Raw genomic sequence first — 27060 nt, 5'->3', positions numbered from 1 at the left:
GAGGACATGCAGTGCGTGCGCACATTTTCCAGCGAAAATTTTGGAACTCTCGCCGAAATTTCGGGTTGGAGAAAGTGCAATACTTATACAAGCTCTCTGCAAAGAGCGGTGGAATCGTGATCCTTGCGGAAAGAGCTGAGGGTGTGTGATGAGGCAAGTGTGCGTTAGCCGAGGAGCCCGGTGACGAGCTCGTGAAGCTAGCGAATAAGCTGGGCTACTCGCTCGCCCAGTTGAACGAAAATTCCGGCTCCTCGATAGACTTGCGACTCGTGGCTGTTGGTGCGCGTTGAAACTACCTTCCATCGGCACCAGCAGTGCATGCGAGCCAACAGGGGGGCGGGGTTCCGCTAACACTAAGTGGCAGGGTTCTTCGTTGTCGGTACCGGCGTGCTTGCGCCGCCCGTGCCAGGTGTCGTGGTTGTTCCTGTGCCCGCACCAGCACATTTACTCTTCCCAGAGCCAGTGCCAGCTTGCTGTGCAACTTCGTCTTCCTTGACAACAGGCTCGAACCCGAGGTTCGGACCGCCCCACCAAGTCGGCAGTTCGAGAACGCGCCCGCCGAGCGTCAGGATTTCCCGCTTGCCTTGTGTCCATCGACGCGGTAGCTTGCTGGTACCCGAGCGGTCCAGCGGGACGATGGCCGGGAAGCTCATCGGTATCTTTGCATAATTCTTCACTGGGACCACGTTCTTGGGTACTGGGATAGGTGGATAGACGATCCTGGCAGGTGCTTTGCTTTTTTTGGGCGCGGCACTTGCTGCAGATGGTGCAGGTGAACCAGTTGCTGCGGCACCTTTCTGCTTGGGAACGAGAGGGCTGCTGCCTCTTTCAGCCGCTTTCTGCTGTGCAGCTTTGAGCTCAGCAGCTTTGAGTTTGCGCCCTTCATCAATGCTCATAGGTACCAAAGAGCCATCAGGCATCTTGTACAGCGGCTTCATCCCATGCTTGAGACCTTTGCGCCAGCCTCGACCGGGTCCGGCTGCCCCGAGCTTCATGCTGACCTTCCTTCGTTTGGACGCAGGTAAGTCGTCGAGAGTACGAGGGGCGTCAACACTTGCAGCTGCTGATGCAGCTGCCTTTGTGTTGGGAAGACTACCAGTGCTCTTGCGCTTGGTCACTGACGGGCCTTCGCCTTTCTTTGATGATTTTTTTGCACCGGCTTTGAGTTTCCCCGGGCTGGGCTCTGCGCTGGCTTTAATTGGCGACGCTGTGATGAGGAGCGATGAGTATTGATCAGCAAGTAGGAGTGGTCGGTATCATCGGCACCAAGGCTCACATAAATGTTTGGGTCGCAAAGGCGAGGACTGAGCCTGACCCACGCTGGAGGCCTCGAGGCTCTGGTCATCATCACCAGAATCTTCAAGCTCGTCGCGCTCTTCTTCTGCGTGGCGCGAAAGGCAGAAGGTGATCAGCACCTAGATGGAATAAATTTGGCTTCGTCAGGTTGACAAGCTGTTCTCACCGCTTTGGGCATCAGAGTCGCTGTAGAATGGCGTGCTGCTGTGGTGCGCTATGCTCATCCCAGCTTCATCTTCATCGCGCGTCGGCAGCCGAAGCTTGATCTTGAAGGACGAAGCCATCGTGACACGCTATTTCGCTTCTGCCTCGTATCCACTGATGCTGCCGGGCCAAGCAGGAAGGGCGAATGTGGTGTGTGCGTCTACGGTTGGATGAATGTTATGAGCTGCGCAAGTCGCAGAGCAAAGGTCGGCAAATGCTGTTCCGGGCGGCTGAGGCAGGCTGTGAAGGGAGTCAATGGCGTGCCTGCCTCTCATTGGCCAGCGCTGGCATTGATGCCGCTCAAGTTGGCAGGTGGTGGTGTCGCCGCCAGAACGACATACATGGTGGATGAAGAGTGTTGAGTCGCGGCCAGGCACTGCGGGCGGCTGGCAATTGGCGACAGAGACAACGTCGGCAACTTGTCGGTGTCTAGGTAGGGTATTTGTTGGTTCCCATATCTAAGAACCAGGCTCCACGCTAGAGTAACCAGAATCCAATGCGCAAGCTTGCGCGCGCTTGCATTGACACAGCTCACGGAAACGTGTGATCAAATTGCTTTGCACGGATGTGCATGATGAAGATCAGCGAAATGCATGTCTGCGGCGCGGGAACAGTACATCGAAAAGCCACGCAGTGATCTGCTGTGTGATCTTAATCCGGCGCGAAGAAGTTCTTGAACAGCGCAAAAAAGAGATTGGCCATAATGCCCATGAAGATGGCGTTCTGCAGCGGCGCACCAAAGACGGTCCCGCCGCGCAGCGCTCTTCGTTGCGCTGCCTGAGCGCGGCGTACCTCCAGCCGCTCTTCTGCACTTCGCACGTTGCGATTTCCGCCGCTGGTGTATCCGTTTCCATCTCCATCTTGGCCCGCCTCCCCTTCGCGCCGTCTATCTCCTTCTGCATCGGCGTCTTCGTCATCATCGTCGCCGTCGTCCTCGGAATCGGAGTCTGTCAGTCGCGGGTGCGAGTTGATCGAAGGGAACCATGAAGGATGCGGTTTGTCTGATAGGAAGAACAGCGGGAGCTGAACAGGAGCGGTGAGGAAGACCCAAGCGTTGAGAGTAAGCAGAAACTATTGCCAAGGCTCGCCTGACACAATCAGCACTTACGACGGGGAAGAAGAAGCCTATCATCATGCCGAACAGCGTCGTCCTCGAACTCTGAGACCCGGACGCAGATCCAGCTGTGCCACCATCGTCTCTCCCGTTCTGCGCGCCGACCATGCCATCAATCCACTGTTCTTCAAGCGCACGCGCGTGCTCGTCCTCTTCGGCGCGACGGAGAACGTCGCCGGAACGGTCGAGGAGCAGCTCTGGCCGGGCGTGCCGAAAGTGGTAGCGCATCGTCGAGATATCGGACGCATTCAGACCGGCGGTTTCGCGCAGCCTGTCGAAGCCGGAGTATTGTTGACGTGTGGATCCAGATGCAAATGCCTCTTGGTTGTCTGATGGCCACGAAAGTGTTGCTCTCCCTTGCTGGGCTTGTGTTTGCTCCTCTTTGCGCTGTCGTATCTGGTCCACGTCCATCTCAGGACCGATCGAGCACTGAATGTACACCGTGTTGGAAGCCCGAGACTCTTCGACGGTGAGGTTCGATGGCTGCAACCAGCGCGCCATGTCGGCCTCGGTAGCGCGGCCTTTACCCTTGGAGGTCTGCCTTGAGGGTCTGTTTTCTGGTTTCTTTTTTGCAATTTCGTCCTCAAGCGTATCGCTGTCAAACAGCACATGCGTCTCTTTGGCCGGCACCGAAAGAGGTAAAAGAGGGCTATGCGGCCCAGCTCCGACATCGGCGAGGGCCTTGGTCGCGCGATCTTCGATCCAGCCTCCAATATTCTTGGCAGTCCGTAGCGCCTGCTTTCGTGCCCGCCGTCCCTGTTTTGCAAGCTCTCGCACGAGTGCTTCTCCTTCCCTCGCTTGCTCGTCCTTCCGAGAGTTGACAGTAGCTGCTGCACCCGCTCCCGGCCTTTGCTCCGAGCTGCCCTCTATTCCAAGGAGCGAACTCTCCCGCTTTTCATCCAGCGTGTCGAGCCAGTCGACCAGCTTGATGCCATCATCTTTGAGGATACGCCCTGCGTGGATGAGGCGGACCTGCCGCCGTTGGAAGTCCGGGGGTAAGTGAGACTGGTAGATACGCGCGCGGAAAGATCCGACCGTCTCGTCCGTTGATCTGAGCACGGTGATGCAAGGTCTATGATGATTTTGAGTGGTATTGGAGCGGCCGGAAGCACCTCGAACTGTGTCTGTGCTGGCGGTGGAGGAGCTTGAGTCCGAATCTGAGCTATCATCATCGTCATCTGCGCGATCGCTGACACCAGCGTCTACTTTGCGTGCTTTACCGTTGCGCTTGATATCTGTTGAATATCCAACAGACGCTGTATCCTCCAGGCCTTGCTGCCGGCGAGTTTGGCGGATTTCATACAGCGTCTCAGCGACGAGCTCAGTCGTCAGGTCAGCGATGCCAGGCTCGGTGAAGCGCACGGTGACGGGCCGAATGCGACGGCGAGCCTTAAGGATGCCATTGTTCGTCTTTTCTGCCACCAACGCTGGGATCGTTGCCTGAGCCATTGCGACGCGGTGGGATGCGATTGTCCGTTCCCTGGCCCCCTGCGTGCATCATTGCAACTACTACTACACATTCCATGGTCCTCAGTGTGAAAGGATACGTGTATGTATAAGTACTCGTAGCAATTAGGAAGTAAAGCATCCCTGCCGCACTGTTGCCACAACCCTATTCTCGCAATATCTGGCAAGGAGATGAGACCTGAGAGGAAGAGCCTGTTCTGTTTCGGCCCTGCCGGACACACATGCGATGTTGCTCAGCTTGACTGCTTCTCTCCATCTGTAGTTCATTCGAGAATTCTGACATGGGCCTTCATTCGTGCTTTCAGCTTGTCCACTGGCCATCGCTGCCCATCGACACTGCCGGTAAGGAGCAGATAGAGGAGGTCACAGCGACCCGTGTGGAGAAGTGAACATTGCGCCAGAAGTGTTGCGCGTTGGTTACGATGATCGTGAGCGGATCGCGCATGACGCTGCTCATCTCGCAACGAGTCGCTAGCAGGGTTACCCTCCAGAAAAGGCAAGCAGCAGCGTCTAGCCGCAAGCTAACTGCAGGAGCGACTGCATCTTCTGGTGCTCGGGGTTTGAGCCATGAAAGTACATGCAGAAAGCAAGCACTTGAAAACGGGCGACGAGCAGCGCACCAGTGGCCTTTATGCCAAGCAAGCACACGGCGAACCGTTCACATTAGCAGCACGTCATTATCAGTATCGAAACCAGCACCTTCAGCGGCGTCACCATCGCTAGCCGAAGTTTCAGCAAGACCTACAGAAAGCGGACCATCAGCAGAGTATGACAGGCTTGTCTCAAAAGGGGTATTGACCGACGATTCTTTCCAACGGTCTATCGTCGCACGCCTCCAAGGTCTACACGACCAGCTCAAGACGTACAAGCAAAAGCCACCGAAAGCGCCCTCGAATCAGCCAAAGTCAACGGGGAAAGGCCTCGGAGGGCTCTTCTCCAGTCTGTTCTCCAGTAAAAGCCATGCTGGTGACGAAAATGATGGCACAGTTCACTTGGACGAGTCAGTGCCGAAAGGGATGTACTTATACGGAGACGTCGGTACGGGAAAATCGTAAGTTAATGTTGTTCTAATAAATTGAATCGCGAAGATGAATAACCTTGCGGTTAACTCCTTTTTTTAGGATGTTAATGGATCTATTTTACAACACATTGCCTGCGTCGATAAAGCGCAAGCGGCGAATCCATTTCCACCAATTTATGATCTCAGCGCACAAGCGCGTGCACTACTTTAAATCGCTGCACCATAAGCCGTCAGGCATGGTTGTCTCTGCTACCACTGCCGTCTTGACTAATACAGCGGCTGCACTTGGGACGATTGCTGGCGGGCCTGCGCGGGAAACCGCTCTTAAAGCAAGGAAGGACGCAGAAGGACAGGAACTGGATACCATTGAGCCCGTGGCAAGAGAGATTGCGAGCGAGTGCGAGGTTCTGTGCTTTGACGAGTTTCAGGTGAGCTTTGTTGGCATGTACATTGCGCGGAGGGCTCGCGACTTTCAGAAGCTGATCTGTCTTCCGCTCCGATCCGCATGGACAGGTGACGGACATTGCTGATGCCATGATTCTCAGACGGCTCATGGAGTATCTGGTTGCGAATGGGGTAGTCATCGTTATTACAAGCAAGTGAGCGCTCCACCTTCCGTACCTCTCAAACGTCGCGACATGGACTGAGATTGATCCTGCGCACAGCCGACATCCGAAGGATCTATACAAGAATGGGATACAACGCTCCTCCTTTATCCCATGCATTGAGCTGCTCCAACAAGGATTACAGGTGGTAGACCTCGATTCGGGCACCGACTACCGTAAAGTTCCCAAGGCGCTGTCCAAGGTCTATTTTGACGGCAACGCCCAAGAGGATCACAGCGAGTTTGAGAAGATTTGGACCGCGCTCACATCGGACGAGCAAATAAAGGAGAACCGCAGACTACAGATATGGGGCCGAGATCTCATCGTGCCGCAGAGCACGTCGCGCATCGCGCGCTTCACGTTTACGGAGCTGTGTGGCAGTCCGAAAGCGGCAGCAGACTACATTGAGATCTGCCGGCGCTTCCACACCATCTTCATCGATCAGGTACCGCGCATGGGCCTGCACCAGCGCGATCTCGCGCGCCGCTTCATCACGTTCATCGACTCTGTGTATGAGAGCAAATCTAAACTTATCCTCAGCTCTGAGGGCCCCATTCTCCAAATCTTCTCCGCCGACGCGTCAGCTGGAAAGCCGACCGAGGGCGCGATGCGCTCGCTCATGGACGATCTTGTAAGTGCCCCGAATCGCTCAACTGCATTCCATGTAGGTTCGCTGATGGATGCGCTCCCCCCTTTTGCTTCTCTGCGTGAAAATAGGGTCTGACCATGGACGACATTGGCGGCAACCCCATCTTCACCGGTGAAGAAGAGCTTTTCGCTTTTGCGCGTGTCATCTCACGTCTCAGCGAGATGAACACGGTGCAATATGCGCAAAGCGTTCGCATTGTGGATGAAGCACCACCAGAAGCATAGAAGCGATCTTCTCGCTTTCAGCTTTTGTACTTTACCCCACCCTGCCCGCTTCCAAGAGGGAGGACGCTCGCTCGCTATCCGCTTTCGATTTGTTCGCCATGCATCCACTGGGCAGTCTACGTAAGGTATGCCTTTCAAAGGAGCACAGCTCCGTTGCGAGAATCTTGCTCCTGGCTGGCGTCCCACGTAGCGTGTTTAAAAGTACGCTGCGCGCGCGACGTTTGCACCTCTGTATCTGCACGCGCCAGCGAGACACACGGGAATGTAGCTAAGCACCGAATGGGGTATCAACCCTTGATTGCATTTCTAAAAAGAACAAGATGTACATAATGGAGAGATGAGCCATGATCTATACGCAAATAGGCAGATGGAAGGCTGAAAGCTAGGCAGCCTCAAACAACCCTAGGAGCGTGTCACGCGGTAACGGACGGAATCAAGCAAACCGTAATGTAGAATAGGTGCGAGAGCGAGAGCAAAGGGGGGGGGGGACTGAGACCGCGGAATCAATGCTTGACCTTGGTATCGAGCGGCTGCAGTCTCTTCGACTTGCCGCTCTCGAGCAGGACGTCAGCGGCGCTCTCGAGCACGTCGGTGTTGATCAAGTCTACCTCTTCGTCTAGCATAACTTTCCACGCGCGGTTGCGCGCAAAGGGCGGCCACGCGGGGTTGGCCCACCAGCGGACGTACATGCCGCGGCGGTGGGCGTCGCGGCTCATTCGGCGGATAGACGCGCGTGTCGCGTCGCTCGCAGGCAGGAGGCCCATGTAGCTGATGCTGGTGAGCCAGTTGCCACTGGCGATGGGGGAGAGCGTGGCGTTGTACGCGTACGTCTGCCCGTCGTCGCCGCGGATAGGCTGCGCGAGGTCGTGGACGGGCGCGTCGATGAACACATCCCGGTCGCGCTGCGGCGCGACAAGCGAGACGGGTGCGTCGCCGGTCCCGATCACCGTCACAGCGCCGGGAATGAGGTCATGGCCGTTGGACCAGCGCGTGAGCCAGCCGCGCTGGCGCAGCGGCTGAAGCGCATCGTGCATCGAGGCCCACGTGCTCAAGCTGTCCGACTTGATGTCGAGGAAAAGGTAGAGTGTCTGCTCGGGCGCGCTCTTGTACACGCCGTTCCAGGTCCGATTGTGGCGGTCGCTCTGCTGCTCTAGAGCAGGCGCATCGTCGCCGCTGCGGTGGCCCCTGCGACCAGCACTACTTCTGCTGCTGGGCTCGACGCCGCGCGCGTTGCGCTGCTCGAGGATGGTGACGAGCGGGTCGATGTATGTGCTGCGGAGCGTGTACACTTCGGAGAGCGACTCGAGCTCGTGGCCGACGTACAGGAGGGACGAGTTATCGACGCGCCATACGTCCGCTTCAACCGAGATGGCGCCGTACGAGAGCGCTTCGAGTAGCGGCTTGGCGCGCGTCTCGTCATTCTGCGTTGTAGCCGGCCGAGGAGAGGAAAGGGGGTCAGTCATTGATCAATATGCCTTGGGTGCATTCAGACGCTACTTACGTGTGAGTGAATTCGCAGCGTCTCCACCGGCTGGATGTGCGCCATGGCAAGGTCCATCGCCGAACACCCGGGACCGGCGGCGATGGCAGCGGCCCCTGCGCCGTCAAGGGAGTACGCGCCGCTCCAGCGCGACGCACTGAAGCGGGATCTAGTGCTTCCGCTGCTGCCCTTGGCGCCGATGATGGACGAGCGCAACACCTCGAATGAGATGCCGAGGACGAAGGAGAGCGCGCAGGCGGCGAGCGTGGGGACGAGAATGAAGAGGAGGTCGAGGAACGACTCGTTGCGGCTGCTGAGGTTGCTGCGGCTGTTGCGCCGGCCACGTCCACGGCCGCGGGACGAGTAGCGGGGCCGCGTGTGCGCCCAGCCGTCGCGGGGCATGGGTGTGAGCGGTATTTCGACGACGGCGGCGGCTGGTGAGGGTGCCTGGTTGTCGGCGTGCGCGCGTGCGTGCGAGGGATGGTGCATGTGGAACCCGCCGCCACGGGCAGCCGCAGCGCCGCTGGACGCCTTTTCGTGTGCCGCGCCCATCGTCTCACCGTTGGCATTGCTGCTGCTGTGACGTGGATGGTGGCCGATGGCCGATGGCAGCACGGCCGTCGCGCGGGCGTCTGCACTGCTGCTGCTGCTGCCGCCGCCGCCGCAACGCTTGCAAGTGCGTGCGCCGCCGTTGTCCTCGTCGTTGTCATCGTAGTAATAGTAGGCGTGCGACCCGTCGTAGCTCGACGCGTATGAGCCTGAATCTGTGTCGGTGTTTTGGTCCGCCGCGTCCTCCTCTTCTTCGAAGGCGGACAAAGATGGGCGGCTGGGCTGTCTCATTCTCTGGCGTGCCCGGCGCGGTGCGCTTGGCGAGTACGGCGGCGGGGGCGGGGTGGACGTGAGCAGGCTTCCGACGAGTGGGAGACGGAGCAGCCACGAGGCGCTGTTCATCATGGTGCGCTGGCGGCGTGCGGTGCTGTCGACGACGCCCCACTCGTCCTGCTCGTCGTGGCGGCGCGGGTACGCGTAGGGCCTGCTGCTAACGCTAGCGTATCCGTCCGCGTGCCGCCCCCGGCCGGGGCCGGGGTTGAGGTCGAGCATCGTTGGCTGGCACGAATGCGGTGACCTTCCTGGTGGGAAGATCAACTGCCGCTACTGGGGGGCCGTCGCCGCACACACCCTTATAACCGCCGTGTGCTGGCCAGCTGCTGCTCTGTGTGTGTGAGTGCCGGTGGGGGCGGGGCGGCAGCAACGCTGGGAGGCCAGATATCCGATGGAAAGCAGAGGCAACACGGCGCGCGAGCTTCGACTCTCCTGGAACGACGGCGCGAGGCTGGGCTTGGACTTGGCTCTGGGGCTGGGGGGGAGGGGAGGGAGAGGGTTGAGGAGATGGAGGGCGATGAGAAAAGCATTCTTGCGGATGACAAACCAGAGGATGGGAGATGAGATGAAATGTGACTGCATGTGGAGCACGTTGGCCGCACGGCGACGAACACAGTTCCTGTGCCATCCTGCACGCCGCCATGCGGACGATGATTGCGCCGCGGCGGCTTGCACTGCATTGCACTGCACTGCAGCAGCCCACCAGGGCTGTCGAGCAGAGACACGCACGCAGGCACCACTCACACTGCATCCCCATGCACGCCTGCAGCCGGCGGACTCGCCGGTTCCGCTCCCCTGAAACCAGACAAAAAGAAAGAAATAGAACAAGAAAGAAAGAAAGAAAGAAAAGAAGATGAAAAGAAAGAAAGAAAGAAAGAAAGGCAAGGCTGATCGGTTCTAGAATATAACAAGAAAGTCTCGTGCTATCCGGACCAGCAAAGCCAGGCAGGGGACGCAGCTCGCATATAGATCGGCATCGGTCAACGTCGTTGGCAGCACGCAATAGTTGCAATGGCAGCACCCAGGGAGACCATCCATCTCTCCTTTGGAACACTCGCTAACCACATTGCTACACACTTTTGGAACGAGCAGGACGCCTACCTCGACACGCCTGCTGCCACAGACGAGTGGTACGACGCAGACACCTCGTTCCGCCACGGCTATTCGCACACCCTCCGCGCCCCAACCTTTCTCCCTCGCGCACTCCTCTTTGATCTCCCTGCCGAGTTTGGCGCGCTACGCCAAATCAGCCGCCTCTACCAGCAGGAGCACGACGACGACGACGGCACCACTGCTGCTGCCGCCTGGCACGAGGGTGGCGTCGAGACGCTTCAGGTTGCACCGCGTGTGCCAGCCAGCGCATACCAGCGCACACTCGACGCGCAGGAGCATTCACAAGACGGAGATGGGGACGAGGGCGATGGCGAGGGCGAGAGCGATGACGGGAATGGGGATGGGGACAGGGGCGATGGAGCGGAAGTGGACGCAGCGCAAACTCGCTGCCCAAGTGGAGACGCGCACGCGCGCAGCACCGTTCAGCGCACATGGCGCACCCTCTCGCCCAGCAGGGGGTACCGCTTCTGGTCCGACTACCTGCGTGTATCATATCACCCGCGCTCACTTGTGCCCCTTCGCTCTTCCAGCTCGGGAGCCGTGTACCGCTCCATGAGCTCAAGCACCGCTGCCCATCATGGTGCTGATGAGGAGGAGGAGGAGGAAGAGGATGCCGCAGGAGAAGCATCGGCAGCAACGCCGCTCGAAGGCTTCAACCTCGGCTACGCAGTTGCCAAGCAGGTCGAGCGAGATGCCGACGTCATGGACGAAAACCTCCGATGGTTCGCCGAGGACAGCGACCTGCTGCAGGTGCGTCGTGCCTCTCTTCCTGTGCCGTGCTCCGCGCCCCTTTGTCGACCGTCTGCTGACCAGCATCGCACCCCCGCCCTTTTTTGTGGCTTCCGCGTGCAGAGCTTTGCACTGACCGCCAACATGTCCGACGGCTTTGCCGGCTACGCCTACCGCATGCTTGAGGAGCTGCACGACGAGTACGCCAAGACACCCGTCCTGCTCTTCGCCGCGCAGTGGGGGCCCAGCACGCTCCTCGCAGCCACCATGTCCTCACGGTCACCGCAGACGCAGGTGCTTGCACCCCACAAAAGCAGGCACGCCCTGCGCAGATACAATACACGCGGTATGAACGCCGCGCTCAGCTTGGCGCTCCACAGCGACCTCCTCGCCCAGTCCACTGCCGGGCTCTTGGTCCCCCTCGCTGCCCCCGGCGCGGGCGCCAGTGCAGTCTCCCATGCCGAACTCTCGTCATCGCCGCCGCATCTCCCTCTCTACCGCCCGCGCAACATGTACCACGCCTCGGCGCTGCTCTCCGCACACCTCGAGACAGCGACGCTGCCGCTGCGCATGCATCGCTCCCCTTCCGCTAGCGGCAGCGGCGAGTCCGCCGCAGACCTGCTCACGCGCCTCGACTGGCGCCGCAGCACGCCGATTGGCGCTCTCTCCGGCGTCCTGCCCACGCCGCTGCTCGCGCCCGTGCTGTTGCTGCCGCCGCCGGCGTCCGACCCGATCGAAGCGCTCCTCGCCGCGAGGGGCTATGCGCCCAAGCAGCGCGGGCCGAGTGCGGCTGCGCACCAGCACGCCGCTCAGCACGCTGCCCAACACGCCGCCCAGAGCCTCCGGCGTGCATGGGTCGATCTGAGCAACGGCCGTGCCGGCGCGCGCTCCCAGCGCCCACCGCCGGTCCCGTTCGCCGAGTCGCTCGTCGCGCGCGACCACGACACGCACAGCATACCCCCGACGCTCGCAGCGCTCGCGCAGCTGCACCACCCGCAGCTCCAGCAACCCCTTACGCGCACCACCTTTGTCCCCGCCGCGTACCTTACCCCGGATAGCTTCCCGCGTTTCTTCAGCGGCGTCACTAGCGACGGGCGCCCGTTGCCACCGCCGCCGTCGCCGCCTTTATCCAGTGGCACGCAGCAGCAGCTGGCGTCGAGCAGTAGCTGCACGCGCTCCGTCCCCATCGTCTCCTCGCTCTGCACGACCCCCGCGACGTACCACCAGCTGGCGGCCGCCAAGCGCATTGTTCACGCCGCCATCGTGGGCCACGCGCCGCTGTGCATGTACGGCCTCGATGAGTCCGAGGGCGGTGGCGTCGTTGGCGGGCGCGACGGGCTCAAGGAGGTGCGCGAGCGGCTCGAGGATCTTATCGGCGCTTACCAGCCTGGCCTGATGCTCGACGCGGACAGCGATGACGGCTTGGGCACCGACGAAGAGGGGAACGGGCACGGCGATGCCTGGGAACTGGACGATGACTGAGCCGGAGAGTTTGCCTCTCCATCGCGCTAGACACAGCAATGGCAAGGTCATGTTCGACGCGTCTGTACTACAGCAGCTCGCAAAGCTTCACTGGCCGCCGCACGGCATTCGAGTAGCCCTCGTGGTAGCGATAAAACACTTTGAGACGCTTCGTCTCCTTCGTCTCCTCCTCGCCATTGTCCCCTTCGTCTTCCGTTTGTTTTCCTGCTGCGTTCCTCAAAGCATCGCCCTTATCACCCGCGGTCGCTGCGGCTGCTGCCAAAGCCGCCCTCGAACCCAGCAGCAGCGGTAGCGGCGCGTTGCCGAGCTTCAGCGACGGCTTCTTGACGACCGGCCGCCCGAAAAAGTCGATGGCGAGCTTCTCCGGCTTGGGCTCGTCTTTCAGTGCACTTTTCGACAATGATGCTACTGACAATGTTGATGACGGCTTGCGGTAAGCGGCCATGGCACCGCTGGCGGACCTGCTTTCCTCATCGCCGCCTTTCTCTATCGTGCCGCCGCTCTTAAGACGTACCAGTGCCGCTTCCACCTCTTTGGCAAGCATCTGACGAATGCCGAACTTGTTCGCGGTACCCGCTGCCGCAGGTGCGGGCTTTGGCACGGTCGTCATCACCGAGCTCTCCTCGTACTCAATAAAAGCGTCCAGTGGAGGCTCAATCTTGTACACTAGCTGCCCGTCCTCTGTCCGGGACTGTACGAATCGAAGGTCCAGCGAAACCATAATGCGTACCAGCGCTTCTACGATCTTGCGCTCTTCTGGCTTGACCACTTGCGCGTTGACCTGCATGCACACGGATGAGCGAATAAGTCAAACATGTTCTCCATCAGTATACGTCATCCTCCCGACTCACGAGCCTCAAGTTTGGCGAGAGGATGCGCATGAGCATTGGGCCCAGCTCAGTGACGAGCGAGGTCGAGTTGAACTGGCCACGCGTGCTCGGCGGCAGCGCTGCATGCAGAGTGCCGACGATATCCTGGAATGCTGTCTTGCGAAGGTACGCCTGCGTGGTAGCATCCCAAGGTATCAGCGAAACCTCCCCAAGTCAGACCGACGCTTTGCTCACCTCGTAATCTGCCTTGGGATACTCGGGCGTGAGGTTGTGTGTGCTGGCGAAGAGAAAGTGCCACGGCACAAAAGTCCACGGTGCGTAGCCCATAAGCTCGAATGTGCCCAGCGTGTACACGGACTCGTTGATGCAGTTGCCAAAGTGGAGCCAATCGTGGATCTTGTGATAGCGATGCCAGCCGTCGTCCTTGAGCCGCGTAAGCAAAGGATACAGCTCAAAACAGCCTTGTGCGATCTTGTCGTACTCCGCGCACAGCTGCGCCTCGTGCACGATCACCTGCGTCGCCTCGAACGCGTCCTTGGGCGCGCCGCCTCGCGCGCGCTGCTTGGGATCGGGCACCTTGAGCATCACGCTCCACACGCGCTGGACCGACGAGCTGCCGTCCTTGATGTCGAGCGCGGCAGAGCGCACGTCCACCTCGGCCAGCGAGTTGGACTTGGTCTTGGCGAACTGTAGCGCGTTCAGACACGAGCGGATGTCGCCACCAGTCAGCTCTGCGAGCAGCGTCAAGGAGCGCGTGTCCGCTTGCAGCGCCTCCTTCTCGCACACCTGTCGCAGCCGATTGACGAGCAGAGCCGTCGGCGGCTTTTGTAGCCGCACGAGCTTGGCAAGGGGGCGCAGCGGACGTAATGAAGTCGCGTAGAGGTCGTTGCAAATGCAGATGATGGGTCGCAAAAGAGGCTTCGCCCGTCCCTTCTTGCCTTTGCCTTTCCCCTTTCCTTTGCCTGATGACATGCCATTCTGGACAAGCTTGATGAGTGCCCTGATAAAGCCACCACCCCCTGCTCCCTTGGATCTATCCCCGTCTTCTGTTCCGCCGCCGCCTCCGGTGGCGCCATCGATCTCATCAATGACGACCAGTGTCGGGCGCGCGTCCTTGAGGCTGGCGCTCTCCAGCGCCATCTTGATCTGGTCCTCGACCGCGCCTGCATTCCTCGCATCGCTAGCGTTCATCTCAAACACGCCGTACCCGGCCTGCTGAGCGATAACGTGCGCAAGCGTCGTCTTGCCCAGACCCGGCGGACCGGAGACCAGCAGGATTTTCTCCTGCGGCCGGCCGTACGCATCGCGATAGGTAAATTGTTCGCCGTCGCCCGGTGCGCTCGGACCGTGACCATGCATTGGCTTGTCGCCACCACCGTACTTGTTCGGATAGTACGAATTGCGCAGGCGCTTTTTGCTTGGCCGGCGCTTAAAGACGCACTGATCCCATTCCTTGATCCAGCCCATGACTTCACGATGCACGCGTTCGTCTCCGAGCAGCTCTGGAAACTTGCGCGGCCGGTACTTGTCGACCCACATCTGCTCTCGGTCGCTTTCGGCAGGCTGGCTGCGATCCTCCGTTTCGCGCGCTTGATCGCTGAGGACGCGGTCCGCCGCGTCGGCATCGGTATCGACATCGATGTCCCACCCACGACGGCTGCGCTCAACAGATACATTAGACTCGCGGATCGCAGCTGCCATTCCTTGTTCCATGCGAATCGAGTCGATCATCTGATGGATGGGCCGTGCGAGCAGCTCGGCTCTGTCGTTGCCGTAGCGCATAGGCGGCAGCTGTCCACATCAAATAAGAAAGCAGGGTCAGAACAAGATCTCTAGATATCGGTTCTGAGGCGCTCACCTTCCAGCCTTTCATCCTGCGTCTCCTCGGCATGCGCACTTCCGTCCCATCAAAAGACATTGCGATGCTACTGGCAGCGGGCAGGTACTTGGGCAAGCCCGTCTCGTCCCTGTTGCCGTCCAGGAACTTCTCCACGCGGACGTGCTCATCAGCCCCACCAGCGGCGCCTCCATCGCTGTACTCGAGCCCCAATCCCGGCCGCAGCTCGAGGCTGGCCGTTGCAGTGCTTGCGGTGCCGGGGCGGCCCCGGTCGAACGACACAAGGTCGAGCTGCGTTTCGGCGGACGGTGGCAGCAGGTCCTTGGGCGGAATCAGGTCCTTCGTTTTTGCAGAGGACACGCAAGCGGACGCAATAAAGGGTTGCTCGCTGCCCAGGGTTTCAAGATCACGGAAACGCTCGTCGTCAAACATATCGTCGCAGCCGTGATTGGCACCGCCAGGCGGGGGGGGACGAGCAGCGCGAGGACGCGGTAGGGACGTGCCGCCTTGCGCTTCCAGCCATGCTAACTCCTCATCATCATCCACATCGGGGACACTCTGGCGCTGGCGCTGACAGTCCTTTTCCAGTTGCAGCTCGAGCTCGAGCATGTCGTCCAAGTCCGCTTCGTCTCCAGCAAAGGCCTGTGGCTTGGAGCGCGAGGCCCTGGGCGGCAAGAGGTCGTTGCGAGTTTGCAGTGGGCCACTCGGCGCGGTAGATCTACCGCTCATGCTTTCGGCAGCCTGGACATCGCGCGTGTTGGTGGCCGCGGTGTTCATTACACCTAATCCTGAGCGCGTGTGGTGATCCCGCGCCTTGGTCACGCTCGTGGTCGATGTCGAAATCGCAGGAACGGGCCCATGTCCTAGAGCACTGTCGCCCTGAGAGTAGATTGGGTCGATGGTGTCGACTAAATCGATTTCCATACCGAGCAGAGAGTTGCCAGCATCCGCGTCCTCGATCGCTTGGACGTCTGTTGCAAAACATATTCGCGTCGGGGATACCCTTGCCGCTGTGCACTCTGCATGCGCCTGCAGTTGTTGTGATAGGCATGGTGGTGCTGCCGTTCGGAGCACGGAGCGTAGCCACGGTGCTGACCTACTCGGTTGCGCAGCTGTGCGAGATGCTGGTGCAGCCGCTGCTGTCTCGTTTTGTTCACAGGTGTCATCCCGTTGAAGTGTACTTTCGTCTCCTTGCTCGATCGGCTCGCCCAAAATCGCCTCTTCCAGCTCGATCTCCATCCCCAACAGATTATCCCTTCCTTTTCCTGCATCGCAGACACTGTACTCTTTGGTGGGACTCGCAGAGAGCACGCGCTTGAACGCGTCGTCGATGGTCTGCAGGTTTCCCACAGGTGAGAAACGCGAAAAGCTGCTCGTTGGAGGCGCTCCTTTCATTGATGAAGGGGACAGAGACCAAGTATCCGCAGCAGAAACGGCCTGCTGGCGGACACGCAGACTTGGAGAGTTGAGTGCCCTTTGCGCATCGCTCAGCTTGGAAGTCGAGGGAGACGAGGATGGGTTGTAAGCAGCTGCTGGTGAGCTGCTGCACAGTTGTTTGTGCGGCGATAATCCGGACGAGACAGAGGGAAGGCTGGCGTCGATCGCTTCCAGAACGTCTATGGGCGGCGTGGCAGCACGCTTCAAGGGTGAAGAGCCAGGATGGACATCTTCGTTGTCGCTCGCGAGCTCGTCGACCTCCTCTTCCTCATCCACTTCGATGCGTGCGCCAAGCAGACCGTTATCCTCCAGCTCCATAATGGCGTCTCTTACACCGTTTGGCCGCACCCAGAATTGAGGTGGTGACTTGTTCGATGTGGCAGCAAGCATGCAGAGATATGTGTAAGGGCCGAGCAAGATACTCTTGAATACACATCCACAAGGTGGTCTTTGCAAAGGGGAAGCTGACCGAGGACAGCATGAGTGAAACGCGACGCGCCACAGGACGCGTCGCGAAGTGACGATGTCGGATGGCATGTTGATGGTGCTTACGTAAGGGTGGTCGCTGCTGCTTCCTCCTAAAAGTGTACACCCCATCATGCATCACTTTTATCATCAGTCATGCTCCAATGACCGTCTCAGGCGCATCACCTGCGACATCGAATGCCAATTCTGACGGGAGATGCGAGCGCTGCTGAAGGTATACCGCCTCGTACGAACGATCCAGCACTGCCCGGCTCCGAGTCTCCTTCCAAGGGTACTCGCGCTTTCCACGCTTCCCTGCACCTCGCCTGCTCGTATTACACCATCCTTGCTGGCCAACATGGCGCGAGGTCACACGCAAGCACGCGAGTCCAAGCAGATGAAAGGGGTGGAGCCTTTTAAGTCTTCAGTTGCAGCTTCTCCGCATGATTCGTCTGCAGCTGCCAAAAACGCCACACTGGCTCGCTCGAGCGGTCGCAAACGGAAGGCAGAGGCAGCTGATATTGCCCTTGCTGCCGCTCTTCAACCGCCACCTTCTGGCGATACGGCAGCCGAAGCTGCTATTTCCGCTGATATTAGTGAGAAAGAAGACAACAGGCCCAACAGTGGCAAGCGATCGAAGAAGGCCGACGAGCACCAGTCCAAATGCCTCATCTCTCCTGCCGCTCCCACGGCCGAGTTCGCAGCGAAGTACGGCGAGAATCCCTCGGCGAGGGGTATCCCTCGCGAAATTTTCTCTCTGGCCTCCGCCCACAAGATGCTTGAATATTCTCTGCGGCCCGAAGGTCAGGTGCGCATCGTCAGCTGGAACGTCTCAAGCTTCAACTCGTGCGAGAAGAAGGGGCTGTTCAAGTATCTCGAAGTGGAGCAGCCGGATATTGTCGTGCTGACGGAAACCAAGGTATGCAGGTTTATTGTCGACCAAGCTCTTCTTAGCTCACTACGTTCGTGCTGGCCATGGCTTCATTCGCAGGTCAACGAAGCCCCGGACATGCACCCCGGCCTGAGCGCATATCCGCATCGCTACTGGGGCATCGACGCCAAGACGAAGGGGTACGCAGGTGTCGCGGTATTCAGCAAAATCAAGCCGCTCAAGGCCACCATCGGCATGCCCTTGCACCCGAAAGAGTACAACGGGCGCATCATCACGTTAGAATTTTCGAAACACTTCCTCGTCGGGACGTATGTCACAAACGCCGGGGAAGGCCTTGCAAAGATGAGTAACAAGCAGCAGTGGAATGCCGCATTCGCCGAGTACATTAAAGAGCTCGATGCGCAGAAACCAGTAATCTGGTGTGGCGATCTGAACGTCATGCTGGACCAACGCGACCTGTCTGCCCCAAAGAAGAAGTGGAACAAGCAGCCTGGCTATAGCAAGATCGAGTGCGATGCGCACCGCGTGTTGCTTGAAGGGAAAGATCGGGGCGAGGGGAGGAAACTGGTAGACGTATGGCGGGTATCGCATCCTGATGCTGTGGGACACTTTAGTAAGTCATCTAGCCCTTGAAAGTTGCGCCTGTCACCGTCCTCTCAGCTGACAATCCAGCGATCCCGCAAATACATCTCTCTTGGCAGCATTTTATAGCTTTCGCGGAGCATGCAGAGGGAAAGGGATCGGCTGGAGACTTGACTCGTTCATCATCAGTGAGCGGGCGCTTGGCTCCGACAAGAGCAGGGCTTTCGTCCAGCAGTGCGAGATCAGGCATGAGGTTTATGGACCGAGTGATCACGTGCCGGTCATCTGCGATGTACTCGGGCCGCTCTGAGCGCGCGCGTCGAGTAAATGTATACCACGCAAAAGGTGCTGCTTCTTCGTGGGTCTTTGCGGGTTTTCTCCTGATGAACGGTTTAAACGGCACAAGTAAACATGTACAAGGTTCCCCTTTGCCTTTCGTTTGTGGGCACTCTGCCGCTCCGCTCCATCCGGCTGTTGCTTATGCTGAATCATCTTCCACAGATCGCCGCTGCCGCGCTGACGCAAATATCTAATACTTCAATCCATTATGCACGTACATGATCCCATTTGCTTGCCTAGTTCCTCGTCATTTCCATTGCCATCGCTGGTCCCTACAGCCGACTCGACAACTGCTCCACCTTGACAAGGTCTAACATTCCCTATCATTCTCTTATCTTTGCTCATCCAAGGCAAAACACGCCAAAGCAACGAGCTCGGCGACGCAATCCAAGTCCTCAGTAAGGCAATCTCAACCAATAAATCTAACAAAGGGGAGAGGCCCCAAGTCATGCCCAGAACTCTCACCAGAAAGAAAATCAGCCGCGCTGCCAATTATGGCTCCGGCTCAGCCCAGGAGAAAGGGCAGGCCAAGAGTGCAAGGACTCAAAATGGGGATGAGACCGCCGTCGACGCCGCTGGTGACACATCTCAGCTCACAAACGCAGACACAGAAGCAGCCGATGCGGGCCATGGTCATATTCACGAATCTACAGTCAAGCAGGCCGACGTGCACGTCACATTTCCTGCTGCGCATGAGCTGCTGCAGGGTGAGAGTCCGGCCTACGGTGCCAGCCAGCTCGATCTCGATCTCGCGCGCGGTGTTGCGGCGGACATGGCCCCGGCCCAGGACCTAAGTTGCGCAACTCAGAGTCAAGATTTGTTCATCGTTGAAGAAGCAGACCATGCGCGAGTCCGCGGGTCCCAGCTCGCGGAGCATACGCCAGACGCGCCTGTCGACGTCGTCGTCGAAGGTACGTCACGCTCGGACCATAGCAGTTCGGTCGAAGTTGAGCAAGGCGCCGCTGCGTCCGCCTCCGCTGCTGATCACGGCGAGGAGCTCGATGATGGCTGCAGTGACGACCAACGTGGCGACGGAACGCAAGGAGATCTTCAGGCGACGACGATGACGATGCCGCGGTCGCCGCTGAGCAGGGCAAAGCAGATCGCGCACAAGGCACAGGAGACGAAACGCAAGAAAAGGGAGACAAAGCTGAGGGCGCTTGCGAAGGCTCGGAGGGTGCGTGAGACGCAGCACCGGCAACATGTCGGCGTGTGACAAAGGTCTCAAAAGACATATGACTCATGGGACGATAGCGGAGGTGTTCCTCGCAGAACCTTGGGGCCTCCGCGTGAACGTTCCAATGACTGCAGTGCGCTAGTGTACATGTACAGTACAATGAGAAACTAGGCCAGAATTTCGAGCGCTACAGTTTTGACATGAGCTCTTCGTGTCTATGCAGGAATGCCGGCACGCGTATGAGTGGACGTGGTCGGTGTGTCAGTTCAGCTGACACCCGTCGGGCCTTATGCACCTGACAATCGAGACTTACACAGCTCTCAGAATGGCTAAATACGGCGCGTAGAGCACATCTTTGTTACTTCCCCAGGCATCCTTACTGGCGAGCTTGCGCACAGACGCAGCAAGCCGAACGGCCGCTTCGAGCGTCTTGGCCGCGCCGCCGCCGTCGGACTTGTCTGCTGCTGGGTCAGGAGCGGGCGCAGGTGCGAGGTGATCGACGAGCGAGAGCGCCAGCGCCTCCTTACCGTCGAATCGGTGGCCCTCGAGGACAACCTTTCTGATGGTCTTTGCGGACGGGATCTTGGACTGCAGGGCCGCGAGCAGGCCTGCGGGAATTTGAGCGCCAAAGTGGATCCTGAAGAAGGGGTAGGATGAGCGAATTCCGGTTCCAGCGCTTGCACTGGAAAATATGGAGAGTGGAGAACGGGTCAACGCAGACTCACTCGTTCATGCATAGGAAGCCACGACGTCCAGACATGACCCGGTAATCGTGCGCCATAGCCTGCGAATTGGTAGCCCAGCTGATGACAGTTAGCGTCGCTTTGAATAGTTTTACCAGGCAAGAGCAAAGGAGACCCGCTACATGACTCACGAGCCCAAAACCAGCTGCAAATGCATGACCGCCGAGACTGGCGACAGTCGGGATGGGGAACCTCATGAGCTTGGCATAGACCGGGTTGAGGTACTTGTCAAAAAACTCAGGGTCGGCGATGGCAGCCTCGAGATCGAGGCCATTGCTGAAGAACTTGCTCCCTGCTTCCGTCTGACCCGTCGTGACGAGCGCTGCACCTTTCGCGACGTCGGCGCCCTCTACGTTACCATCAGAAATCGCCTCCCACTTCGCTTGCACGTACTCGAGTGCTTCGAGGAAGGCAGAGAGGAAGTGAGCCGTCAGGCGGTTGTCTGGCGTCTCGCCGCCTGTAAAAGTCAGCAAGAATAGCCCCGGCGAGGGCACGGTCAGGCGGACGGTGGACGGTTTGGACAATGCCCCCGCTAATGATGATGTGGTCGTGGTCGCGCCAGGGAAGTACAACGCGAAGGATGACATGGTGTTTGGGCGGCGTCCGGGAAAGAGGTCCCTTTGAGACTGGCTAATAGGTGGGAGAAACGTGCTGAATGACTCTACGTTCAGCCGCTCTACCTTTCCTTCGGACCGTTTAGCTTCGCAATGGCTTCTCGGCGATGCGATGAACGATGGGCCTCGTAAATCGTAACAGCCCTTCGTATGTCAAGCTGGTATATATAGGAGTTACGACAGGCTCGGTCACCGGCGACCAATGCACCGGTCGCGGGATTGAGCTGCAGGGTGTCGCTCTTTCACAAAGCGCATCGCGTTGCTTCTCGGCCGAGATACAACATGATAGTAGATGTAGGGGTTGCACCGAATGTCCAGTCCAAAGGGTGAACACCCAGCTTTTTGCTTTCGCCGTTTGTGTCACTGTCGATCGATCGATTCTTCGCGATACCATTATCAACCAGGAGATGTTGCCTCAGAGCCGGCTGGCATGCTGCAGATACCGTAGACTCGAAGAACAATATTGGCAGCAGTTTGCATTTGAAACGGTCCTCTCTATTAGCTGCCGACAAAGCAAACCCAGGTAGCCCCACCCTTCAGACACAGCTGCGCGAAAGACACTGCGTCGTCGATGATGTTTGCGCGATCGTCCGCTGCAGCGGCAGCAGCTGCTGCTGCAGGAGCAGCCGGGAGAACAAGCAGAGCCATTGATATACCTATCATGATTCTTCGTGTGCCATCATGTCCGCTATGCTCTTTTCTAAGCTCCTTGCTCGCCCCATCTCTCGGTCGACGCCTACCTCCATCTAGGCTCTACTCAGCACACTCGGCGGTTGCCGCACCCCCCCATCCCTCAAAATCTCGGAGGAGTGCAAGCGGGAAGGAGAGCGGACCTCCTCGCAAAGGAAGTCAGGTGCAGCAAGAGAAAAGGCGTTTTGGAGACTCCTCGGGAGGCAGCGGTGTGCAGCGGGCTCGCAAGGGACCGCAATCAGCGGCACAACATTCGTCAAATCAGTCACGACCATCACGGAAGCTCCCGGCACGAGACTGGTCTCAGCATCTCGTTGCGTCTTCTTCCTTGCCATCTTCTCCCTTTGTAGCGACCAAAAAGTTCCCCCAGTCGCCGACCCAGCCACAGCTAAAATCAAAGTCTGCTCCCAAGCCGAAAACACAGGTGTTCCTACCTTCGGTCATCACCGTCAGCAACTTGGCCCGACTGCTTGGCGTCCGAATGCGTGAGTCCCCGCCTTGCAAAGCTCTTCATCTTATGAATGGAACCGATCTGTAATTGATGTATATCATGGTAGGCTCGCTCCAAAGCACGATGGTCCAGTCAGTTGGGCTCACTGACACGCGGCCGGACGCCATGCTGCAGTTTGAGCAAGCCGAGTTGCTCGCACTCGAGTATAACCTTGAAGCCGTCGCCAACGATGCGGCGGCATTCGACATATACCCACGCCCAGCTCTGGATCCGGACAGCGCCGATAGCGCGCAGTTGCCTTTGCGCCCGCCGATCGTCACCGTCATGGGCCATGTCGATCACGGCAAGACGACGCTGCTCGACACCCTGCGCAAGACGAGCGTCGCACAGGGCGAAGCAGGCGGGATCACGCAGCATATCGGTGCTTTCAGTGTGCCGGTCGGTGCAGCAGCTGCCAATGAAGGCGGAGCATCCTCAAGAGATGCGGTCAAGACAGTCACCTTTCTCGACACGCCTGGCCATGCCGCGTTCACCGCCATGCGCTCGCGAGGCGCCAGTGTGACGGATATCATTGTCCTTGTCGTCGCTGCGGACGACGGTGTGATGCCGCAGACGGAGGAGGTGATCGAGCTGTGGAAGGACCTAGCGGAGCTCCCCGAGGGATCTTCCACTCCGAGCCAGAGCCAGCGCAAAGGCAGCAGAGGCGGTCAGGCGCACTCTCCCCTTCAGCTGGTCGTCGCGCTCAACAAGGTGGACAAGCCAGACGCTGACCCGGGGCGTGTGAAGCGCGACCTGCTCGCACGAGGTGTCGAGCTCGAGGAGTTTGCCGGCGACGTTCCGTGCGTCGAGGTGAGCGGCAAGACGGGCGCGGGCCTGGACCTGCTGGAAGAGACGCTCGCCACGCTCGCCGAGCTCGCCGAGCTGCGCGCCGAGCGCACCGGGCCTGCTGAGGGCTATGTGCTCGAGTCGCGCGTCGAGAAGGGGCGTGGTAACCTGGCGACCGTGCTGGTCAAGCGCGGGGCGCTCAAACCGGGCGACTGCCTGATTGCCGGAACGAGCTGGTGCAAAGTGCGTCAGATCTTCGATGGTGCCGGCAAAGTCGTGCGCATCGCTTTCCCTGGCGACCCGGTGCTCGTCGCCGGCTGGCGTGAGCTGCCGACTGCAGGCGACGAGCTGCTCGGCAGCACATCCGAGGCGGACGTCAAGCGTGCCGCGGAGAACCGCAAGGAGGCGCAGGCGCGTCGCGCGCTGCTGAAGGACGCAGAGAATATCAACGAGAGCAGGAGACTCAAGGCCGAAGATGACGAGCGCGCTAAGCAGGAAGCATATGGAGACCGTGTGAGGAGAAGGGCGCAGCGCGCAGGCCAGGAGATCGACCCGCTCACGGGCCAGCCGTTCGTCAGCCCGCAGCAGCTGCTGTCGAATGCTTCGCGCTCGACAGCGGGAACGGCAGCAAAAGAGGAAGAGGCGGAAGGAGGCGGAACGGAGGGACGCAAGGAGCTTCGCCTGCTCGTCAAGGCGGACGTCAGCGGAACGGTCGAAGCGGTCGTCGGTGCGATTCAAGGGCTCGGCAACAACGAAGCGGGTGTGCGTATCATCGCATCAGGCGTCGGCGAACCGTCGGAGGGCGACGTGTCGCGCGCGCAAGCGTCGGAAGCGTCGATTATCTGCTTCAACCTCTCGCCTTCCTCGTCGCTCATCAAGTCCGCTGCGCGTCTGACGCCACCGGTGGGCATCCACGTTGACACAGTGATCTACCGGCTGATGGACCATGTGAGCGCACAGGTGGCGGCGCTGCTGCCACCGCGCATTGAGACGCGTGTGCTGGGCGAAGCGAGTGTGGCACAGATCTTTACGATAAACGTGCGCGCACGCGTCTTCCGCAACATTGCCGGTTGCCGTGTAACGAACGGCGTGGTGAACCGGGGTGCGCGCGTGCGCATCCTGCGCGGCAAGGAGCGCAGCATTATCTTTGACGGCAAGCTCGACACGCTCAAGCACGTCAAGAAGGACGTCGAGGAGATGCGCAAGGGAACGGAATGCGGCATGGCCTTTGACGGATTCGAGAACATCATGGTTGACGACGTCATACAATGCTACAATACCTTCGAGGTGCCGCGGACATTGTAGAGTATATGCAGCCACCACCAATCTTTAAAGAGGCCAGCTCATGGTTTCTGAGCTGGCCTTTTCGATTTTCACTTTCTTTGCGCCTGTCTCAGAGACGAAAAATACAGTTGATTGATTTGCATCCAGTGACAAACTGAAAGGAAGACAGGAGAGAGAAAATATGAAGAAAGAGTTTGATAATGGAAGAAAAGGGTTGTGCACTACCGTTGCTGTCCGACGAAGCCGGGAAACAGCCTGCTCTAGTTTGTGACGACGAAGGCGTCGAAGGGGAGAATGAACGACACAGAGGTGCGCGCGTTCAAAGCTGCGAGGGCGAGAAACATCAAAAGGTATGTCAGTCATGGAATGCCCTTCCCACAGGAGGAAGCGCCGCACGCGGCCAAGAACGCACCTCATCGTGCGCATGGGCTGGCTTGGGATCCGCTGCAGCGGCGGCCTCGTCAGCGCCAGTGGTGTTGGCGCTGTCAAGCTTGACGTCTATAGTATTCTTGGCGTTAAGGCCGATGAACTCGACGAAGCCATCGAGCGTGCGTTCGCCGTTAAAGTCGATCCATTCCTTGCCGCCGGCGGGCTTGAACTTGATCGTCGGGAAGCTGCCGACCTGGAATCCGGCCGATGGCGGGATGTCGTTGGTTGTGGCGTCCATCTTGGCGATGACAATCTTGTCCTTGTGCGCCTTGTACTTTTCGCCGAGTGTGTCATACGTCGGCGCGAGCTTCTTGCAGTGCCCGCACCATGGCGCATAGAACTCGACGAGGACGTCCTTCTTGTCGTCGAAGACAACCTTGTCAAATTCGTCCGCGACAAGTACGTGCACTGGCCCGTCCTGCGTCTTGGGCGTCGGGTCCGACTTGATCGATGGCGTCAACTTGCCGGCAGTGAAGTCTTTGACAAAGTCGGGGACCGCCTTGATCAGGTCTTTGCCCGTCTTGGCGAGTGGGTACTTGGTCTGCGCATGTATGTCCTGGATCGCGAACGCGGGCCAGTCTTCAGACTGGATGTTGAGAGTCTTGGCGTGGTTGACAAACTTCTCGGCATCGATCCAAACGAAGTTGACCTTACCCTTAAGCTCCTTGGCCAGCGGCTTGAGCGCCTCCAGGTCCTTGTCCTTGCCTGCGTAGTCGGGTTTGGTGAAGTAGTAGGCGAGGGGCAGGCCAGCCTCGGCGTAGGTCATAAAGTTCTCTGGGCCAACCTCATCGATTATGGGGACACTCTGCGCTTTCAGGAACGACGTCAGCTCGTCCAGCGAGTCGGCCTTGCCGGGGTAGACGACTTCTGGCTCGTCAAAGGTCCTGTATAGCACGATCGACGGTACCGTCGCACCTGTCTTGGCGGCCGCCCCAGAGTCGGTGCTGAGACCAAAGAGGAACGAGTCACGGTGCTCGTCTGCCAACTTGTGGAACGTCTCGGCTTCACTAGGAGAGGTAACGTAGGCGATGGCAACGATCTTGTCTTTTTTGCTGAACTCGGTCACATTCTCTGCGGTGACGATAGAGACGGCGGGAAGGGCCTGCTTGCGCATGTAGTTGATGATGCCATCGCTCTTGCGCGGACCGGTGTATTCGGTCGGGGTGCCTTTCCGGAAGACCTTGAGGGTCGGGTACCCCTCAACGCCATGCTCGCTGCAGATGTCCTGCTCTTCTGTGCAGTCGACCTTGGCCAGCTTGATGCTCTCATTCTTGAGCTCTGTGGCTGCCACCTCGTACTGTAAGGAGAGGGGAAAGCACATTTGGGTCAGCATACGCATATGAAGTGTTTTGTTAGCGCATCCACCCTTTCATTCTACACAGCGCAGCAATCACCTGAGGAGCAAGAGCCTGACAGTGACCGCACCAAGGCGCAAAGAACTCAACGAGCATAAGAGACTGTGAAGGGGGAAAAAGAAAAGATGCGAAGGTGAGCGAAGAAGCCAAAGACAGCACGGCAGCTGTGGTGGCGCATACGGCAATGCCTCCGCTTGTGGCAATGCGAGCCACCCGCCTCATCGACACACTCAGTACCATTCCCTTACAACACTCACCTCTGGGTCTACGCTGGCCTTAAAAGTGTCCTTTGTCAGGGTGAGGACATCGCTTGGCCCGGCAGCGGTAGCGTCCGCGTCTGCTGCTGCTGTGGTCAGCGTTGCGCCAGCGGCGAGGGCGGCGGCGGCGAGCAGCGCTTGTCGGCTTGTGAGGTGGAACTTCATGATGATGGCGGCCAGGGTTGGGTGCGCACTTCTGTTGTCGGTGCTGATGCGATGTCCACTTATCCAGGCTGATCTCTTCGTTCCCCCTTCCTTTTCTTTCTTTGACACTGCTCAGCGCAACCAAGGAATGGTGGTCGATGCTATATGGCTGCGTTGAAGGCAGATGAAGGATGCGTGTCGGGGGGTGTCTGTCTTCTTGAAGTCTCCACTCTCTTCACCAGCCTTGCCCTTCCTGTCTCTCTCAGTGCGCTCTCCCCCTTCCTCCGCGGCGCGCGACCAACCCTCCGACGGGGCCGATGGCGTGTGGGTGACTGACTGCTGAGAGAACAATAAACTGGCCCAGTGCAGTGTGCTGTGTGTAGTGTGCGACGTGCGCCGTGTGGTGCGTTGTGCGTGGCCCGTGCCTCCCACTCCACGGTGGA

General features: G+C 59.0%; 11 protein-coding genes across 11 annotated transcripts; 5 read left to right on the top strand and 6 right to left on the bottom strand.

The window, feature by feature from the left end:
* Position 1: 1 nt before the first annotated feature.
* K437DRAFT_256521 (uncharacterized protein) lies at positions 2 to 1810 on the bottom strand. The gene is made up of 3 exons (XM_013387784.1): positions 1463 to 1810; positions 1277 to 1381; positions 2 to 1207 (listed from the first exon to the last, which is right to left on the bottom strand). The coding sequence occupies exons 1-3, from the start codon at positions 1578 to 1580 to the stop codon at positions 354 to 356; spliced, it is 1077 nt and encodes a 358-aa protein (XP_013243238.1). The 5' UTR covers positions 1581 to 1810; the 3' UTR covers positions 2 to 353.
* A 272-nt stretch (positions 1811 to 2082) lies between these two features.
* Positions 2083 to 4140, bottom strand: K437DRAFT_256520 (uncharacterized protein). Its single transcript, XM_013387783.1, has one exon. The coding sequence runs from the start codon at positions 4061 to 4063 to the stop codon at positions 2417 to 2419; it is 1647 nt and encodes a 548-aa protein (XP_013243237.1). The 5' UTR covers positions 4064 to 4140; the 3' UTR covers positions 2083 to 2416.
* A 228-nt stretch (positions 4141 to 4368) lies between these two features.
* Positions 4369 to 6894, top strand: K437DRAFT_235752 (uncharacterized protein). Its single transcript, XM_013387782.1, has 5 exons — positions 4369 to 5132; positions 5203 to 5530; positions 5616 to 5701; positions 5768 to 6338; positions 6425 to 6894. Exons 1-5 carry the CDS (start codon positions 4504 to 4506, stop codon positions 6578 to 6580), a joined length of 1770 nt encoding a protein of 589 aa, XP_013243236.1. The 5' UTR covers positions 4369 to 4503; the 3' UTR covers positions 6581 to 6894.
* Positions 6895 to 6970: 76 nt separating this feature from the next.
* On the bottom strand, positions 6971 to 9447 carry K437DRAFT_294517 (uncharacterized protein). The gene is made up of 2 exons (XM_013387781.1): positions 8082 to 9447; positions 6971 to 8001 (listed from the first exon to the last, which is right to left on the bottom strand). The coding sequence occupies exons 1-2, from the start codon at positions 9159 to 9161 to the stop codon at positions 7084 to 7086; spliced, it is 1998 nt and encodes a 665-aa protein (XP_013243235.1). The 5' UTR covers positions 9162 to 9447; the 3' UTR covers positions 6971 to 7083.
* A 506-nt stretch (positions 9448 to 9953) lies between these two features.
* K437DRAFT_268378 (tubulin nucleotide-binding domain-like protein) lies at positions 9954 to 12266 on the top strand (the record flags this gene model as incomplete). The annotated part of the gene is made up of 2 exons (XM_013387780.1): positions 9954 to 10805; positions 10908 to 12266. 2 exons carry the CDS (start codon positions 9954 to 9956, stop codon positions 12264 to 12266), a joined length of 2211 nt encoding a protein of 736 aa, XP_013243234.1.
* Positions 12267 to 12299: 33 nt separating this feature from the next.
* K437DRAFT_120566 (P-loop containing nucleoside triphosphate hydrolase protein) lies at positions 12300 to 15322 on the bottom strand. The gene is made up of 3 exons (XM_013387779.1): positions 13331 to 15322; positions 13118 to 13267; positions 12300 to 13047 (listed from the first exon to the last, which is right to left on the bottom strand). Exons 1-3 carry the CDS (start codon positions 14876 to 14878, stop codon positions 12334 to 12336), a joined length of 2412 nt encoding a protein of 803 aa, XP_013243233.1. The 5' UTR covers positions 14879 to 15322; the 3' UTR covers positions 12300 to 12333.
* Positions 15323 to 17610: 2288 nt separating this feature from the next.
* K437DRAFT_278429 (uncharacterized protein) lies at positions 17611 to 18619 on the top strand (the record flags this gene model as incomplete). The annotated part of the gene is made up of 3 exons (XM_013387778.1): positions 17611 to 17754; positions 17827 to 18340; positions 18429 to 18619. 3 exons carry the CDS (start codon positions 17611 to 17613, stop codon positions 18617 to 18619), a joined length of 849 nt encoding a protein of 282 aa, XP_013243232.1.
* Positions 18620 to 18969: 350 nt separating this feature from the next.
* Positions 18970 to 20242, top strand: K437DRAFT_120549 (uncharacterized protein). The gene is made up of 2 exons (XM_013387777.1): positions 18970 to 19974; positions 20049 to 20242. The coding sequence occupies exon 1, from the start codon at positions 19097 to 19099 to the stop codon at positions 19862 to 19864; it is 768 nt and encodes a 255-aa protein (XP_013243231.1). The 5' UTR covers positions 18970 to 19096; the 3' UTR covers positions 19865 to 19974; positions 20049 to 20242.
* Positions 20056 to 21301, bottom strand: K437DRAFT_235741 (ClpP/crotonase). The gene is made up of 3 exons (XM_013387776.1): positions 20700 to 21301; positions 20551 to 20609; positions 20056 to 20462 (listed from the first exon to the last, which is right to left on the bottom strand). Exons 1-3 carry the CDS (start codon positions 21153 to 21155, stop codon positions 20135 to 20137), a joined length of 843 nt encoding a protein of 280 aa, XP_013243230.1. The 5' UTR covers positions 21156 to 21301; the 3' UTR covers positions 20056 to 20134.
* Positions 21302 to 21869: 568 nt separating this feature from the next.
* K437DRAFT_274175 (P-loop containing nucleoside triphosphate hydrolase protein) lies at positions 21870 to 24453 on the top strand (the record flags this gene model as incomplete). The annotated part of the gene is made up of 2 exons (XM_013387775.1): positions 21870 to 22357; positions 22430 to 24453. Exons 1-2 carry the CDS (start codon positions 22354 to 22356, stop codon positions 24451 to 24453), a joined length of 2028 nt encoding a protein of 675 aa, XP_013243229.1. The 5' UTR covers positions 21870 to 22353.
* Positions 24454 to 24602: 149 nt separating this feature from the next.
* Positions 24603 to 26566, bottom strand: K437DRAFT_120456 (protein disulfide isomerase). The gene is made up of 3 exons (XM_013387774.1): positions 26474 to 26566; positions 24845 to 26318; positions 24603 to 24757 (listed from the first exon to the last, which is right to left on the bottom strand). The coding sequence occupies exons 2-3, from the start codon at positions 26198 to 26200 to the stop codon at positions 24752 to 24754; spliced, it is 1362 nt and encodes a 453-aa protein (XP_013243228.1). The 5' UTR covers positions 26201 to 26318; positions 26474 to 26566; the 3' UTR covers positions 24603 to 24751.
* Between the last annotated feature and the right edge of the window lie 494 nt (positions 26567 to 27060).

This window comes from Tilletiaria anomala (assembly GCF_000711695.1).
Source record: "Tilletiaria anomala UBC 951 chromosome Unknown K437scaffold_41, whole genome shotgun sequence".
Taxonomy (NCBI): domain Eukaryota; kingdom Fungi; phylum Basidiomycota; class Exobasidiomycetes; order Georgefischeriales; family Tilletiariaceae; genus Tilletiaria; species Tilletiaria anomala.
Note: the sequence above shows the minus strand (reverse complement) of the source record. Positions and strands in the feature narration are given on the sequence as shown.